The sequence below is a fragment of the Balaenoptera borealis genome (genome assembly GCF_965194805.1).
Source record: "Balaenoptera borealis genome assembly, chromosome: 21".
NCBI lineage: Eukaryota > Metazoa > Chordata > Mammalia > Artiodactyla > Balaenopteridae > Balaenoptera > Balaenoptera borealis.
In genome coordinates this window covers 17,063,754-17,082,999 of record NC_138880.1, presented here as the reverse complement: position 1 = coordinate 17,082,999, position 19,246 = coordinate 17,063,754, and the positions used below count along the sequence as shown (strand labels likewise).

Genomic DNA, 19,246 nt, shown 5'->3' with positions numbered 1-19,246 from the left:
CTTATCCTCTCTTTATATGACACTATTATTCATTCAAACTAAGATTACACTAGACTTCTGATAGTAGTTTTATTATATTGACTAATTGATTAATTTTATATCTCTTCCCTAGCAGGGATGCTCTTACTCTGGTCACATTTTTAATTCACACCAACAATCAGCCATCACAGAAAGCCTATAATAAAATGCAATAATCCAGACAGATATGATTTGATCAACCCAGAGTTCAGCTTGATCATTTTCTTGTTCATCAGCATTGCATTTCCATTTATACAGTCTAAGATGATGTTTACTCCTTAAACACATTGAGCATAGTTGTCTAACAGATAAAGCACTTTTATCCCACAAATGTTGATAATTCTGCTCCCTCATATTCTGTTTTTGTGTCGCTTTTCAAAGGATGTCTCTTGATACCTACGAAAAATATAATTTATTTATCTCAAAGTTTATTTTAAAAACTATTATCTGATCCCATTATGACTTGTCAAAATCCTTTGGAATTCTGATTGTGTATGTAGTTATTCCTCCATTTTCTGTGTTACGTGAAAATTTAATTAACATGGCACCAATGTATTCACCAAAATGATTAATAAAACATGTTCTTGGACTTCCCTGGTAGCACAGTGGTTAAGAATCCACCTGCCAATGCAGGGGACACGGGTTCGAACCCTGGTCCGGGAAGATCGCACATTCCGTGGAGCAACTAAGCCCGTGCACCGCAACTACAGAACCTGTGCTCCAGAGCCCGCGAACCACAACTACTGAGCCCACGTGTCACAGCTACTGGAACCCGCGCACCTAGAGACCGTGCTCCGCAGCAAGAGAAGCCATCGCAATGAGAAGCATGCGCACCGCAACAAAGAGTAGCCCCCACTCGCCGCAACTAGAGAAAGCCCGTGCGCAGCAACGAAGACCCAACACAGCCAAAAATAAATAAATAAAATAAACAAATTTATTTTAAAAAATAAAAAATAAAAAAAAAACCCCACGTTATTGAAAATAGGAGTTTCCTTATTAAACTATAAGGAGTCGCAACTTATCAGAATAATTTCATGCAAATATAAAATAAACACATGTTGAACCAGACAAAGCTAGACAGATTTGGGTGTCTGCATTATTATATCCCCACATTCATTTAGATTGTCATGAGTTGAAAGAATATTTAAAATTGGACTACAGTTGTTATAGGAAAAGCAATGGACAAACATTGTAAAAATGTGTATTTTGTTTAAGAAAGATATAATTGTCTGTGCTTCTATTTGCTAAAAATTAAAAGAAAAATTCAAAAGGAACCACAGAAATTTTCCACTTAGGGGAAATAGCAGAAAAGGATTTCTAGGGCAGAGGTAGAAGTGAGACTTCTCTGGTGTACATTATGCTTTTAACTGTTGTATCCTATAAATGTATTACCTTGTCAAAAAAGAAAACTTGACTTATGACAATAATCAATAATCAGGAGAAAAGATTTTGACAGCCTATAGGATATAGTTTTCCATGAAGAGATCTTTGAAAAAAGTACTAATTCTGCCAGTGTAACTACAATTAATATATTTTAAAAGCTATCTCAGCATATATATAACTGTGGCAAGTTAAAAATATTATCATTTCTTTCAGTATATGCAGATATACATACCCATCATATACATATATACAATTTTTAATAGGTGAGAGTATAGTCTCTTACAGCATACATCTTAATTCTTTCATGTTCTATTAAACTTTTTCAGGTTGCTTGCCATGATGATTTAATTTTGAAAATGAAAATTGTATTCTAAATTCAAATGTGTACTCCATGAAGGCTATCTTCTGTTCTCCTTTATGGTAGTTTATATCTTAAATAGCTAGATATAGCGCTTGAATGACATTAAGGTAATATTGAGAAACTACTGACATCAATTTCATTCTGATCTAATTAGTGAAGATGAAGGCTCGAAAGAAAAGAAATATAGAACCAGGTAAAAGAAATAAAGTATTAAGGATAGGCTTAGATAGAATTCTGGAATAAAAGCTCAAACATCATATGCAATTTATTCATGGTAATTTACTGGTAATTTTTATTAAAGTGTGCTTGGAGGTAGCAAAACATTTTAACATCTGAATGTGATATTACTTTTCCAAAATATACATGTTATGGGAAGAAATATTAGAGATTTAATTATAAAAAGTGAAGAGTGTTTAACAGTATGCAAATAATATGTTATTGAGAAAGAAATTCAGATTGGATGAGGATATTTGGTGCTAATTATCAAGGAGACCGCTATCAGCAATAGATACAGCAGTGTTCTTTTCCTTCTTATTATTTATATTCCTTTAAATGCAAAAATATACTAAAAGACAACATAGTAATTTGCTAAAGAAAAACAATAAAATTATCTGTTTTCTGTTTTGACTATAAAGCACCACCCAGTTAGAATTTTCAGAAGAAATATAGCAAGTACTTCTTATATATGTGATTTGTTTTTTGAAGTCATGAATTGTATGGCATTTTTTCAGTAAGTCATAAATATTTTGTGTTAACAAAATACTGTGTTTACAAAGTACATATGACTGAAATCTAACTGGTTTCTGCTTCTGTTAGCCTTACTCTCTTTCATTTATAGGCAAAGGGATCAGTATTATTTTAGATAAACTAGTACAACTAAAATTAGGATGAGAAATCCTACAGGATACGGAATCCAGGCATTAGTAGCAAAAGAATAGTAAGAGATGCATATAAATGTTGACTTTAGGGTTTTCCGAAGTCTGAGCAATTATCAAGATTAATTTCTGAAATAAAAGCTCTTGTATGATGTTATAGATACCGTTAGTTGCTCCCTCCTCATAACTATTCTTTCCTTCTCTTTTAGTAATACAGTCTCAGGTCTAAGCTGGGCATATGACTACTCAGCTCAAGACTATATGTCTCCCTTGCAGCTAGATGTGCCTGAGTTCTAGCCAATGAGATATAAATAAGGTGGTGTGTACAATTTTAGATGGTGTCTTTTTAAAAAATGGACCTGCCCTTTATTCTGTCTTCCTGCTCTCTAGAATGAGACTCATTAAAATGACCAGTAGCACCTATATTGGTTTCCAAGATAGAAGCATAGTTTGAGAGTGGCAGAGAAAAAAATAGAAAAGGCCTGCATTCCCAAGACCCCATATCTCCATTCTAACCATGGACCACATACCAAACATGTATCAGAAAGAGAAACAGCCTAATGAGTATTCTGATATACAGTAATATCCAGAATGAATATTTTGGAAATATAATTTCAACTCTTAGATATGCCTGCAATAAATAAGTGATGATAAAAAATTTGCCCTACAAGTTTTTCAGATATCCTAATAATATTCCATTTAATTTCATCATCAGATTACTTACATTCTCTGAACACCAAAAAGCTATTTTCAGGGAAAGACAGGTGGAGGTATGCTGGTGAGGGAAATCTGGACTAGTATTTAAAATGTGCTGCACATGTGGCTATAAAACTTTTTTTTTCATATTTAGCTGGATAATCTGATAACAAAGAGTGCTTTGAATTGGAAAATTCCCTTGGAGTTTAAAAAGTATATTAAAGTGAAGGACAATATGTTGAAAAGAATTAAAAGCTTCATTTGGATGATAACAGCGTAGGAAGTTACTTTAGATGACTCTAAAAACACACACTCTTTTAAATACCTATTCTGAAAGGGGGAGATGAGGCATGAAAAGAGAATACACACTGAGTAATAGATATCAGTAAATAAGAAAACTTAAAGTTCATTTTGAAAATTATTTTTAACAAATTCAAGTGATCTCTACTGAAACACAGTTAACTGCTTAAAAGCATCGGAAGTTTCCCCAAATATTTAATTAAATAAATGACTTCATCATATCCTCACCCCAAATATTACTAGTATGTTCAAAAATTTAGCTTGGGTGGAGGGGCAGTTTAGTTATTTATAATTGTTCTTGAATATTTTGAAATATTCAGGATACCAAGAAATCTTTCCAGAGACTAAGGAAAGTAAGAATGTTATTAGAAAGATGAATTTAGGGGAAAAGTAGATCTTAGAGAGATATTGTTTATTTTATTTATCTGAAAACCCCGTTACCTTATTTAAACAATTCATTAGACAGCCGGTTTTTATTAAACTGGAAGAAAGCAATGCGTTAGAGACATGCTGTTTCTGAATTAACAGAAATTTTAATTTAATTTAAAAGACTCAATCTTTATTCACTACCTTTGCTTTTGTCATTCCGTTATGAAAATAAATATTTCAATGTATTTACCTCTTTCTTTGGGTTTCTGTATCAGTTAGGGTCTTGGAAGAAAAAAAAAAATGGCACCGAGGAAAAAAAGTGGAAGTGGGACCTGAGATAAACCTTGAAGGTAGAGAGCTAAACGACTGGGGTAAATTGTGGCCCTATTCACTGAGAAGGAGATTACTGAGGAAAAAATAATTTGGCAAGTGTGTGAAAATCAGGAGTTCTTATTGAGACAAACTGTATTTCAATGCCCCTTAGACATCTATAAAAGGTGTTTATATAAACTTGGATTTCCAGGTAAATATTAGTGCACATGTTAGAAATCTTGGACTCAACACATACATGTTACTTAAAGCCATGATCCTGAATGAGAGCCCCCAGATGCATGGAGAAGTGAGAGGAGTAAATAGAGAGGATTTCCTTCCGTTCTTTTCGGGTTTTTTCTTTTGCTCTGGAGACTTTTCACACAGAATACAGTTTAAGAGGGAAGAGATATGGGGATATATGTATATGTATAACTGATTCACTTTGTTATAAAGCAGAAACTAACACACCATTGTAAAGCAATTATACTACAATAAAAATGTTAAAAAAAAAATCATTATTCTGACCTCTGAGACATGTAAATGTTTAGAGAATAGGAAGAAAAGAAGAAAGCAAGGATATAGGCTGGAAAAGTATGACTAGTGAGCTAGTAAAAATGCCAAGAGTGTGGTTTCTCAAGTCTAATGAAAAAAGCTTTTAAGGAAAAAGGTGTTGAATGAGTCAGATGCTACTGAGAGATCCTGTAAGATGAGGTCTATGGCTATTAAATTTTGAAAAATATTTATTCCAGATCTTGATAAGACCAATTAGAGTGGAGTAGTGAGATTGAAAGCCTGATGTGATTGATCATTTGAAGTGGAAAATCTTCATAGTCTGGATGTGTAACTAAACTATTGATTAAATATTATAGATTGAAATGAAACTTAAATGTTATAAAGCCTAATTAAAAAGAAAATTACTTCCTCTTAGTATTAGTTGGTGCATGTACACTGATAAAGCTGTTGTTGCCATACAACCATTAGGGTGGGATACTCTATTTTAGAAAGTACTAAATCTCATTGTGCTCTAATGAATTTTCCTGTAGTTTCAAGTTAGAAATATACTTTTATTAAGCACATGTTGCTCTGGTAGTATCATCAAGTAAACTGATCCAAAAATCACAAGAGATTACGCATACACAGGGGAAATTGTAGTCTATGGCACTTCTCTTCAAAAACACTTTCTTTTTAAAATATGTGTTTTTAGTTTAAAAAGCTATGCTATTTAAAGCTGCTATTTAAAGCTGTACCTGTGAGGATCTGTACATTGATTGTGATGCCTCTAATGAGGAAGTAACACTGATAAACCTAATCAAACAACCAATATAGATTTTGTTTTATCAGCCTTGTATAATTGTTTAGCAATTCCAATATACTATAATCTCCTTGGGTAAAACCCTTTTCTTCTTTATTTTCATATACTCAGCGTTAACCTAGTTTGTAAAATGTAGTGAACATTTAATAAATACTTTAAAATTATTGATAATTAATACTTTGGATCGTATAAGACTGAAAAAAACATTGTTTAAATACCACTTCAACATAAATGAATGCTTCTTAGTGTGTAATTTGTGTCCAGGACAAGGGCGTATAATATAGAAGTGTTATTGTGAGAGGGATTTATCATCTACTGATACAGTAGCACAGACAACCTGTAGACTTTGGACTCTACAAAACTAAACTTGGATCCAAAACCTGGAATCAAGACTCATTCTTGACTATCTAAGCAGTATGTTAAATTCTTAATCATTTAATTATTTTTCTGTAGATTCTTTGTTATTCTTTTTTTTTTTTTTAATTTAAGTACTTTTTTTTTTTTTTTAATTTATGGCTGTGTTGGGTCTTCGTTTCTGTGCTAGGGCTTTCTCTAGTTGTGGCAAGTGGGGGCCACTCTTCATCGCGGTGCGCGGGCCTCTCACTATCGCGGCCTCTCTTGTTGCGGAGCACAAGCTCCAGACGCGCAGGCTCAGTAACTGTGGCTCACGGGCCTAGTTGCTCCGTGGCATGTGGGATCCTCCCGGACCAGGGCTTGAACCCGTGTCCCCTAAACTGGCAGGCAGATTCTCAACCACTGCACCACCAGGGACGCCCTCTTTGTTATTCTTTAAACAAATTCTTATTATATGAAAATGATGACAGTTTTATCTCTAATTCTATTATACATAATATCATTTACCTTTTATTTTCTAAAATAAAATTGATATTTATATATTGACCTTGCATTCAGAGACTTTGATACATTGATTTCCTAATTCTAAGAATATCTTTGTGGATTCTTTGGATTTTCTACATATGGAATTATGTCATCAGTGAATAATCTAGTTTTGTTTCTACCTTTACAATTCTTATAAATTATCAAACCGTTTTCTAGTTGTATTCTGCTGGTTATGATATCTAGAACGATGCTGAATATAACTGTTAATAGTAGGTATCCTTTTCTACTTCCTTATGTTACAAGGAAAGCTTTCAATACTTCATTATTAAGTGTCAGGGGTTTAATATGTTTTTATGGATCCCTTTATCAGGAAAGGATAAAAAGTTTGGTAAATGGTTTTCTTATGAACAATGTTGAATTATGTCAAAAAAATTTTATACCTCTATGAGCTAATCCTGTCTTTTCTCTTTAAAACTTCTAAGATAGTTAAATACATTTACTGAGTGTCAGATATAAACCACTCTTAACATGCCTGGAGTAAACATGGTGGGCTAATGTGTTACTTAGGCTTTTTGATTTTTTGTTTATGAGTATAATTATACTGTAATTTTTATTCAGTGTACTATCTCTGTAAGGTTTTTGTGTCAGAATTATACTAGCTTCATGAAATCAGTTGGGGAGTGTTTCGTATTATTCTGTTCTCATTAAGAGTTGTAATTTGTATTCAAATTAATTCTTTCCTGAATAGCACAGACTAGAATTTCTGTGAGTGTATGTGCGCGCATGTCTGTATGTGTATATATGTACAGATTTTAAATTATTTATGTAATTTCTGTACTATGTTATGCTATATTATAATGGGAGTGCTCAGGTTTTCTGTTTATTCCTAAGTCAATATGGTAAGTAATATTTTGTAGGCATTTTTTCAAGTCAAACAGATTTTCAAATTTATTGATATAATGTTGCTATAAAATATTTGTACCATTTGAACATCTATAATATCTGTAGTAATGTCCCTTTTTATTACTGATATGTATTGTTATATTTAAATATTTTATTAATTAATTTCACCATAAATTGGTCAATTTTATTAGTTGTAATAAATCTACTTTTGACCTCATTGATCTAGTATATTATAGATTTGTACTCTATTTCATTAATATCTGCCCTTCATTATTTGTTTCCATCTACATTTTGAGGATTTATTTTTTTGTTGTTTTATTGCTGTTGTTTTCTAGCTTCTCAGCATAGAGGGATGTTTGATCATTAATTTTTAGCATCTCTTCCCTTCCAATATAGCTATGTGAGGCTAGACATTTTGTTGTAAGTACTGATTTAGCATATTTTACAAATGTTGATAATAATATCGTAATCATTGTTTAGTTTGGAACACTTTCTAATTTCAACTATTATTAGAATTTTGCCCATTGCTTATTTTAATGTGAGTTTTAAAATTTCTAAACATATGGGGATATATCAGTTAACTTTTGTTATTTAAGATTGATTGTAATGTGGTCAGATAAAAATCTCTATAATTTTCATGCTGTAATCTGTTAAGATTTGCATTAAGCCAGAGTAATGATACACTTTTTAAGGTATTTAATAGAGTAGGTTGAGATAAAATAGTCAAATAAAATATTCAGTTATTCCCCAATATATATAAGTCATTATGCTGAAAACTTTATACTTATATAATATAGTAGACAATTATATTCCAATAAAATGGAAAAAATATGCAATTGAAAAGGAGCACTTTAAAGTATTTATTTTATTTATATATGTATATATATATTTGGTTTTTTTTTTTGTTTTTTTTTTTTTTTTTTTTTTTTGGGCCACGCTGTGCATCATGTGGGATCTTAGTTCCCTGCCCAGGGATCGAACCCATGCCCCCTGCATTGGAAGTACAGAGTCTTAACCACTGGACCACCAGGGAAGTCCCTAAAGTATTTAGATTAAGGATTCAATGCACGACCAATATGCCAACGTTGATAAAAATGTTTTAATTGTCCCATTATTATTTTTTTTTGCTGTGTTACTGAGAAAAGATTTTATAATCTCCTGTCAAGAATCTGCATTTGGCTAGTTTTTCTTGTAGTTTTGTCAAATGTTGCTTTGTTTTGACATCATGTTTCTACATCTATAATAATTTAAATTGCTAAATATTCATGGTGAATCAATTTTTTGTCATTATGAAGTAACATTTGATATATTAATGCTTTTTAATTTAGAGGTACAGAGCATGTTTTTTTCCTTTTAATTAAAGACTGATGAATTTTTTGTGGGGAAATTCAGTGATACTTAAAAGGTGGAACATTTCCAGAATTTCTGTTTAATAAAGATGAACATGACGGAGAGGAGAATACATAGAAACTTAAAGAAGAAAATAAAGAGTAAAAGAATTCAGCTAAAGGAAACCCAATTCAAAATGTATGAACTCTTCAAAATGAGTGGGGTCAGTGAGTAATTTATTGATTTATAAAATTGGAAAGTTCAGAGCTTGATTCATTTGTTTCTGACTGGATCTGACTATTTAAGCAATAATTTCAGGAATGTCTCTCTGTCCTTCTCTTTCTCTTCTTTTTTTTTTTCTCCCTTTCACTGATTGGCTGATTTCTCAGGCAGACTTTCTCCATGTTGGAAGTACAGCTAAAAGCTTCAAGTTTATATCATGCTCAGTGTCTGATCTCAAAGAAGAATGTGCCTCTTTTTCAAAACTTAGAGCAAAAATCAGGAGTGTTTGAGTCACGTGCCTGTGTATGGATTAACTGCTTTGGTCAGAGAGAATAATATCCTATGAAAACTGAACCACTTCTAGAGAAAGAGTTGGCCTCACATGCCCCCATGCACTGACTGTGGGGAGTATATTGTCAGGAAAGAATCTGTGGAGCAATGGCATAAAAAAGATGTTTACTCTAACAGCAATCAGGGAATTGTACATTTAAACCATAGTGGCATACCTTTTAACACGCAGATTGGTAAAAATTAAAGTCTTTTAACGTTCAGTGTTTGCAATGATGTGAGTTACAGGAACACTCATACTTTCTCCGTAGGAATGTAAATCAATACAATCAGTTTGGAAAGCAACTTTTTATTATTTAGTAAAATTAAAGTACACACTCTGCTGTCCAGCCATCCCACACCCAAGTAAAAGCCCTGGAACACGTTTGCCCAAGTGTGGAAGGATCCTTACACAAAAACATTTATAGCATAATTGTTACGGATTCTGATATCCTAGAAACAACCTAAAAGATTTTCAATGGAAAATGGATCACTAATTTGTGGTATATCCGTATAATAGAATATCGCAGTGAAGGTGAATAAACCAGAGCTACAATTTAACAAAATAAATCTAGTCACTGAAAAATACAAATAAAATAAAATGGTGTGTCTGTGCATGTGTGCGTGTATCTTGTGCAAAACATGCAAAAATAAGAAAAATGTTTGATGGATACATACATAAGTAGTAAGGTTATAAAATGGGAGTGATAAACACTCATTTGGGGACATTGCTGACATCTGGAGCTCCCAGAGGATGAAGGGACATATGATTAAGGAAAGGTTACACTGAAAGTTTCACCTATTTTGGAAATAGTAGATATGTATTCAGTGGGGTGGTGGGTAACATTATTCATATAATTATTATATGCATAAGTTTTTCATAACCTTTTAGGAAAGGATGACGGTGAGCAATTGTATGTGATCGTAGGGATAGTATAGATGGGCAAGGAAGTAGTGATAAACAAGTGGAGAGTCATGGAATTCATTTCAACTTAAAAACACAGTTTAATTGAGGAATATTATGCACAAGGCATCGGTCTAGACACAGGACTGTAGGGAGTCCCAGGTAGGGCTACAAAGGTGACTATAACCTCAGAGCTAATATAACTACCTTATTTGTGGATGGAAGAATGGCTGCTCCTCCAATTCCAAAGCAGAAGGCAGTTCCTGAGGGTAGGGGGAAAGAAACAAAGACTGATCTCTGGCAAGATGCCATGAGGATTGCAGATCCCAAGGCTCAATAGCCCTTCTTCTGAGACAAGCTTCCCAGCCTGGCCCTGGTGGCCTTTCCTTTATTCGGCTGCTTCTTCTCCTCTTGTACCCCGTACACTCGGAGTGCACTTTCCACGTGCAAAATTTTAATGACACACATCGTGTAGAATAAAATAAACTACAGGCTTATTTACATTTATATTTCATGAAAGCAGCTTACTTTGTTTCAAACTTGGTTTGGTTTTTTCCTGACCCATGATAATTCTAAATCAGCAATTTCAGAACACTGAATTTAGTTGACTGTATTGAATCTTGTTTTTGTTTTTCTTGTGGGAATTTCTAATCTTTTAATAATGCTCTTCTTTAAGACCTTGAAGACAGACATACAAAATTAGAGTTATATAGGAAGAAAGGATTCATCCTGCTATGCTTGAGGAAAACACACCAGACATATCCATTTTGATCTTTGCCTTGTTTTCTTTTTATTGAAGAAAACTTTCCAGTTCATGTCTTTGACTGATTTAACATAGAAAATGCAAAGCCAGTACATAATTAACGGAGCCTCTCTACTTGTCTGCAAAACATGCATTTGGACACTAAATATGACTGTAAGAAATGTGAACCTTCCAAAAAGGGCAGTGGAGCCATCTCTGAGGGAAATAAGAAATTAACATTGTTGTTGTTTGTTTGCTTTTAAAGAATCTATACAGAACATTAAATGGACTAGAGAAAATATTTGGATATGTACTGAACACTTCAATCCTTTTAAAAAACCTGTTATTTTGCTTACATATTTTCTTTTTTTCCTGCCAGTTCTCTTTTCTTGTTCTTTTTTAAGTTGAAGTATAGCTAATTTACAATATTATATTAGTTTCAGGTGTACAGCATAGTGTTTCAGTATTTTTACAGATTATAGTTTATTAAAAGTTGTTACAAGATAATGACTATGATTCCCTCTGCTGTACAATAATATATCCTTGTTGCATGTCTATTTTATACATAGTAGTTCGTATCTCTTAATCCCATATGTCTATCTTGCCCCATCTCCCTCTCCCCTCTGGTAACCACTAGTTTGCTTTCTATATCTGTGAGTCTGTTTCTGTTTTGCTATGTACATTCCTTTGTTTTATTTTTTAGATTCCACACATAAGTGATATCATACAGTATTTGTCTTTCTCTGTCTGACTTATTTCACTAAGCATAATATTTTCTAGGTCCATTCACATTGTTGCAAATGGCAGAATTTCATTATTTTTTATGGCTGAGTAATATGCCACATCTTCTTTGTCCAATCATCCATTGATGGACACTTAGGTTGTTCCATAATGTTTTGGCAATTGTAAGTAATGCTGCTATGAACCTTGCGGTGCATGCATCTTTTCGAATTAGTGTTTTTGGTGTTTTGGGATATATACCCAGTAGTGGAATTGCTTGGTCATATGGTAGTCCTATTTTTAGTTTTTTGAGAAACCTCCATACTGTTTTCCACAGTGGCTGCACCAGTTTACATTCCCACCAACAGTATACAGATGGCCAACACGCACATGAAAATATGCTCAGCATCGCCAGAGTGTTAGCTTGGCTCGGTCTGGGGCACACGCTGAGGTGGTCGTGGGAAACCCGGCAGCTCCGGAGCAGTCCTGTCTCTGCCCTCTCAGTCCTGCCTCGCGGGCAAGCCAGTGAGCACGCTGTTCACCATCAGAGCCCAGCCTTCCCACAGCCCTCCTGCCTGTCCCAGAGGTCCTCCAACCAGCCAAGGCAGCTGGTCTCCCCACATAGGACCCCAGGACCCGGGCGCCCAGTCTGTGGCTCTCACCTCTCACTCCCCAGTGTGTTCACCTTTGTATTCTTCCTTTCCTCTGAGTCCCCTCCCAGGGAGCACAGGTCCCAACCTGATCGCTTTCCTTCCCTTCCTGCGCAATTATGTGTGGATCTTTCTCACAGCCTTGGTTGTACAGGAGTCCTTCTGCCAGTTTCCAGTTCGTTTTCAGTGAGACATTTTCCACATGTAGATGTATTTTTGATGTGTTAGTGGGGGGAGGTGAACTCCACATCCTCTTACTCTGCCATCTTGATCAATCTCCCTCTTGTTCTATACCTAATTGTTCTTTGATTTTTGAAGTTGCTGACATGAACATCTCAGAGATATTCTGAAAGAAGCACTTAGTCTTGATACTTTAGTTAGCAATTTGGTGTTTAAGATGACCAATAAAATATAGAGCTTCCTGGATAACTTGTCTCCCATGATCTATTTGCTAAGGAATTGGAGCTCTTTACCCAGAGACATTCAGACATATTGCTTTCCTGCAACTCTGGAGGCATCTTTGATTGAGACAAGGTTAAAGTGGACATCACTGCCCCTCTGAACAACTGGCTCCTAAGGTGATCTAGCCTAGAGAATAGGAGGTGCTAACTTGAAACCTGAAACACAGAATAAGACAACACCAAGCATGTTAGGATATAATACATTCAGTTTCATATAGCCTAATATATTTATTTTAAACATAAGTATTCACAACAATGCAATATATGTCCAATTACATATATTAAGTGCTTTCCATTTGCAGAAAAGTAATATACAGAAGCACAATACATTCAAAATTATTTTCTGACTTAAAATATTTACTTATTATCAATGCATTGCTAATTGCTTGCAATTTTGCCTTCTGTAATTATACTAATATGTTGAATAGAGTGTAGTCTGCTGTATTAATGTATATATCTATTTTTCAATTGGATGAGTCTTTATCCATTTATTTATGGCCTAGATGCATCTCTTCTATTCCAGGTGCATAAATGTCTTCTAATCTGCTTATTTTCTTTTGCTTATTTAAATGTAATGAATTAAGATTTCAACTTACTTTGCCACATCCAGACACTTAACTTATATTTCTAATAGTTTCTGTGACTTATAATATAGCATTTTTATGTTAATAAATTGTCTCCCATATAACAACATTAAGTATTATGCCAAGAAAAGTCTTGCTGCTGTGTGTGTGTATATAGTGTGTAGGTATGTATGTATCTATAAGCACAGAGATCTATATACTTCAGTGTCATTAAAGTCAGTGATATATTTTGTGGATCAATTCACCCAATAATTAAATATATTTGAAGGAAGCAAGGTAGTGTACATGTTAAGTTTTACATGTATAGTATCTGTAATATCTTTTAGGCAGTTCATATTTAATGTATGCCTCAGTGCCCTGAAGATAGATTGAAACACAGAAGCCTCAAAACTTAGAAATCACTTTTATCAACACATGTGGCCTCAAACATGGCTTTTTGAACATCATCCATTTGAGATATTATTAAAGTCATTATTCTAATATTAGAGCCATTAGTGTCAACCACCAACTGAAACTCATCCATTTGAGTTATTATGGTTCAAAGATTAAAATCTCAATACAGGAAAGTTAGGCCATGATGAAAAGAAAACAAAATCAACTGAACACAGGCTGCTGAAATAGTGTTTGCAAGATTAAATGCAATGACGGTGACCAGGAACGATAGGTCTTCCATGGTTTCTGCAATATTACCATTAAATCCCATAAGGAAAGTTATTTGCTTAAAAGAACAGACTTTAAAATACAATTCATGCTGTTTTGAACTTGATAGCTTGCATGGTTAACACCAGTTTTTAAGTATTTAGCGTTGTTCTCACTGGAGGTTTGCACATTTTCTTTGTGGACCTGAAAACATATATGTAGTTTCAGAATATAAGAAAAACTTCTTGTTTTCAGAGAAATTATCCCACATATTACCAGTGTGGAATAATGTCTTCCTCTTATTAAGTACTCCTCAGGAGCTATGATGATGGGGAGGTGTAATTTACTAAAGTGTAGGTACTAAAACACATGGACTAGGGTTGAGAGTAGGGCTGAGGTGGGGTTGAGGACTAAGGAAAGGGGAAGAAAGTTGAGTCTTGCACTCATTCACCTCTACAACATTCTCCTACTAAATGCCTACTAGAAACTAGACACAATTTTAAATTTAGAGGGCATTTTGGAATGCAAATATAATCTCCTGTTTTGAATTCCTGGGGGTCATATAGCTAACAGAAAATGGTAGTACATTGTCTTAGTCCATTTGGACTGCTGTAACAAAATACCATAGACTGGGTGGCTTAAACAACAGATTTTTATTTCTCACAGTTGTGGAGGCTGGAAGTCCAAGATCAAGGTGTCAACAAATCCAGTGTCTGGTGAGAGGCTTCTTCCTGGCTTGCAGACAGCCAGCTTCTCCCTGTGTCCTCACTCCATAGACTGCACAGAGAGAGAAAGCAAACTTATTTGTGTCTTTTTATAAGGGCACCAATCCCATTCAGAAGGGCTCCATTCTCATGACCTAATTACCTTCCAAAGACCCCATATCCTAACACCATCACATTATGAGTTAGGATTTCAACATATGAATTTAGGGCATACACAAACATTCAGTCCATAGCACATGTAGAGAGAAATGAAAAGAAATATGCACAAAGGGTGCTATGCCCAGGTCCCTGAGTGGACCACATTGTACCTGCCAAGAGTTTCTGATGTAGACAGCAGCAGAGGGATGTTCCAGATCTTAACAGGAGGGGAAGATACAGATCCATATGCCAAATGCATATGCCAAAAGAAAGAAATCACTGTTATGGAAATAGCAATTCCTCACCCCCTGACCAGTTTGATCTTGCTGAAGCCCTGCTCACTCTCAAATTAATTATGTTTTCCACGTATGGGAGCTAGCTTTGTGGATTGTGGATGGATTAATGTGCAAAATTGTCCAATAAATTGAAAATAGATTTCAATTACATGATGTAATTGTATTTATTTAAAATATTTTAATAAAGAAAATTATTGATTAGAAGATACATTGGAGAACACTAAATATGTATATGTTATGTATGTATATATAGATATACACAGACATTTGCAATATTGAATCTAAAATGGATTCACATTCAGTAGTAATAAAGAGTGAACAAATTGCAGTATTAGAATCTATGAAGTATAGAGTAACTAAAGGTTCACAACTGAATAATGCTTTATAAGTACCTTGCGATGTAGCAAGTATGAGCACTATTGTCTACTTGCAGAGAGAAAACACGAGAATCCTTCAGTCCACAAGTCCTTATTAAGCATCCAGCACATGCCAGGTATAATGCCAAGTCTTCAGGCTGCCACCAAGAACAAAGCAGACATCGTCTCTCCTTGTGTATATGCAAAGATTTTCTAACTGGCTAAACCCACACAGACCTTGTCAGGACAATGTCAGGGTTTAGAGGTCAGATGTGTACCCAACCAACCTAGCCCAGCAATACCCTACCAAATTAGACAGCCTCCTGAAAAGGATGGTAATTTTAAAATATTAATTTAGGTATAAAACATACTGTAGAGATTAAATAATATATGTATTTCTCTTCTTTTTCAAAAAAAAAATACATGTTAATGGTTTCCTGGATACCAGATTCATTTTTAAACCTTTCCTCTGACCATAGGAGCTGATGCTGTGGAAGCTCAGTGTAAAAGATTTGAAGTGAGAGCAAGTGAAGATGGCAGGGTGCTGTTTTCTGCAGATGAAGATGAGATTACCATTGGGGCTGAAAAGCTGAAAGTTACAGGTACTGTAGATGGAGGTCTTGGAACATTGTTTACTTCTTGAAAGAATACGCAGCTGAACAAGAAACTAGTTTTTTATATCTATGGTCCCCACGCCTGAAATTGAGTCTCACATAATACCATGATATCACATCATTTGATTTTCCAGTAGTCATAAACAGAAAGCTCTGGTCGTGGTTGCTGAAGACACTATAAATATTAGCCTTAATGATATAAAAGCAAAGCTGCACGTCTCAGGCAGGGTTAGGTGGAGGAAACTGAGTGTGGATGGTGGAAGAAAAGGTGGGGTGCAAACAATGATTAAAGATTACTCAAGGTGATAGATAAATACAATTTAGAGGTATTACTTAAAAGTAAAAGATATGCAAAAGAAGAACTAAAATGTAAATATCAACTTTAGAATGAAGTAAGGGGAAGGTTATAAGTAAATTAAATTCCTGTTCTTTGGGCTCATAATTGTCTTCAAAAGTATATAAATCAAGAAATAGTGCTAATCACCTATTATTGAGACATTATTAAAGTCATTATTCTAATATTAGGACCATTAGTGTCAACCACCAACTGAAATGAAAAAGCAAAAACAAGAACAAAATAGCAGAAAGTTAAAAGCACGATTGGGAATGGGGAAGAATTTTATTAATACTATTTTAAGCATTGTAAGTACAATCTCTTTTGAATAATTTGATTTACAACCACAATACATATTATTTTGATAAAATGTTTTTAAAATACAAAGAGGTCTATATTTAAAAAATTAAATATGTTTGGCTTAGCATTTCCCAAATTTGAGTTTGGGGACAGCTCATGGGATATCTATCATATCTAGGTAGAACAGAGCCTGTGGGCCATGTGAGAGCAGTTTGCATGGTAAATGACCTCAGCTCTTGGGCTGTTTGGGTTAAATTCTGCCTCCACCATTCAATATTTTGAGTAAATCTATGCCGTCTATTTTCTTTCATCTAAATGATTGAAATGATAATGATATTGTTAGTGCTCAAATTTCATGTGTGTGCACGCGCATGCCTATGTGTGCATGTGTGTTTTTAGAATGTTTGGGGCACATAATGAAGACATTGTAAAGGTTAGCTTTTTGTTTTTATTAATAAAGATAATATTGATATTGCCAATATCCCAGACACCAGGGTCTGTGTGGATTTCAAGGAAGATACACTATTAAATAGCAATGAAATTCAACAAAGATTGTTGAATGGGGATCCTCACTGCATCTCTGGTCTGGCTCACAATATACCACCACCATCCTTACTGTCCCCGAGGGCCTCCTTTCTTTCTTTCGTGAGTTTTCTGATGAGTAGCTGGAGCCTGCACCATTGGGTTAGTGTTTGGGCTGGTTCCCAGGACTGCCCATCAGCCTCATTTCTCTTTCTTTCTTAAGATTCCTTAAAAAGGTCAGGAGTAAACATGTACATGGGGTAAACATTGGCCTCCCTAAGTCTTGAGTTGGCAGTCAGGGAGCCAAAAAAATTTTTTTTAATTAAAAAATCATGAGGGGGGCTTCCCTGGTGGTGCAGTAGTTAAGAATCCACCTGCCAGTGCAGGGGACACAGGTTCGAGCCCTAGTCTGGGAAGATCCCACATGCCGTGGAGCAACTAAGCCCGTGCACCACAACTACTGAGCCTACGCTCTAGAGCCCCTGAGCCACAACTACTGAGCCCGCGTGCCACAACTATGGAAGCCTGTGTGCCCAGAGCCCATGCTCCACAACAAGAGAAGCCACCGCAATGAGAAGCCCACACACCGCAACAAAGAGTAGCCCCTGCACGCCGCAACTAGAGAAAGCCTGCACGCAGCAACAAAGACCCAACACAGACAAAAATAAATAAATAGAAAAAATAAATTTATTTTAAAAAATCATGAGGATTTTCCTTGGCAAAGAGCACAAACAAATCAGAAAGGACATTGACTTTAGGGCCCTTGATGCTAACATCTGAGTTGCTAGTTGGTGAGAAAGTCAGGAATCAGAGTAAAAACGCACTCAGAGGAATTGGGCAGATGTGATTTTAATATTTAACAATCTTTAAACCTTGGTAGTGCCTGCAGTTATCAGCTTTGATACCAAAATAATCCTCATAGCTTTTAGGATATTACACACATAACCAAAAATTATTTCATCCATTTCAGATATTGGCATTGGGTACTTTGTATACATAAGTGAAGGGTAGTTCTGGAGCTCTTGACAGCTTTTATGATCTCATGGAATTCTAACTTTCTCTGATCTTTATATTACCTTGATTTTTCTCATAACTATTTCAGTGAAGTACTGTCTTCACAAAATTAAACCCAATAACTAGTTTTCTTAATTTTTCTTGGAGGTAGATGGATACTCACATTTATTTCCTCTTTTTCTCGGTAGCCTGGTTGCCGTCTTTCAATTGTTAATGAGACAATTAAGTCAGAGGAAAAAGTGCTCCCTAAAATATCTAAGGTTTTTTTGCTTTTCAGTTAACTGTCTTAGGGCAGTCATCTCTGCTGACCTATTATTCATTCTTTCTCTCATTCTCCCCTTTGTATGTGTGTGATGTATGCGTGGTATATTGTATGATGTATAGATGGATAAATACATATATCTCACTCTAGCTCTGTTTTTCCATTTCTTTCTCTGTCTCAAACATATACACACAGCTTTGAGTTTATTTTTCATAATACTCTTGTTTATATTTTCCAATTATCTCAAAAAATTAATCAGTTTTACAATATGTTTATGTATCATATGACTCCAGAAGATCCTAAATAATAAACTAATACAATTTTGAGTTCATAATTATAGAATCCAGGCAGATTTTTGTAAAGGATGGAAGCATCACACAGGAGGGAACAATGAGAGTGTCTGTAACAAGTAACCCTGGCTTTTAACCTGATGCGGGTATGCAAGGGCCACATCTTTCATAAATAAATGCTAAGTTGGGGAGTACTTTATTTTATTTTTATTTTTTTAATAAATTTATTTATCTATTTATTTCTTTATTTTTGGGCTGCGTTGGGTCTTTGTTGCTGCGCACGGGCTTTCTCTAGTTGCGGCGAGCGGGGGCTACTCTTCGTTGTGGCACGCAGGCTTCTCATTGCGGTGGCTTCTCTTGTTGTGGATCACGGGCTCTAGGCACGCAGGCTTCAGTAGCTGTGGCACGCAGGCTTAGTAGTTGTGGCTCGCAGGCTCAGTAGTTATGG

General features: G+C 34.9%; 1 protein-coding gene across 1 annotated transcript in view; it reads left to right on the top strand.

The window, feature by feature from the left end:
- Positions 1–19,246, top strand: part of SGCZ (sarcoglycan zeta) — a 929,817-nt gene that overhangs the window by 856,195 nt on the left and 54,376 nt on the right. Inside the window, exon 5 of the mRNA XM_082375047.1 lies at positions 15,942–16,064. Within this exon, the coding sequence (XP_082231173.1) occupies positions 15,942–16,064 (123 nt within the window). The remainder of the gene's footprint in view (positions 1–15,941; positions 16,065–19,246) is intronic.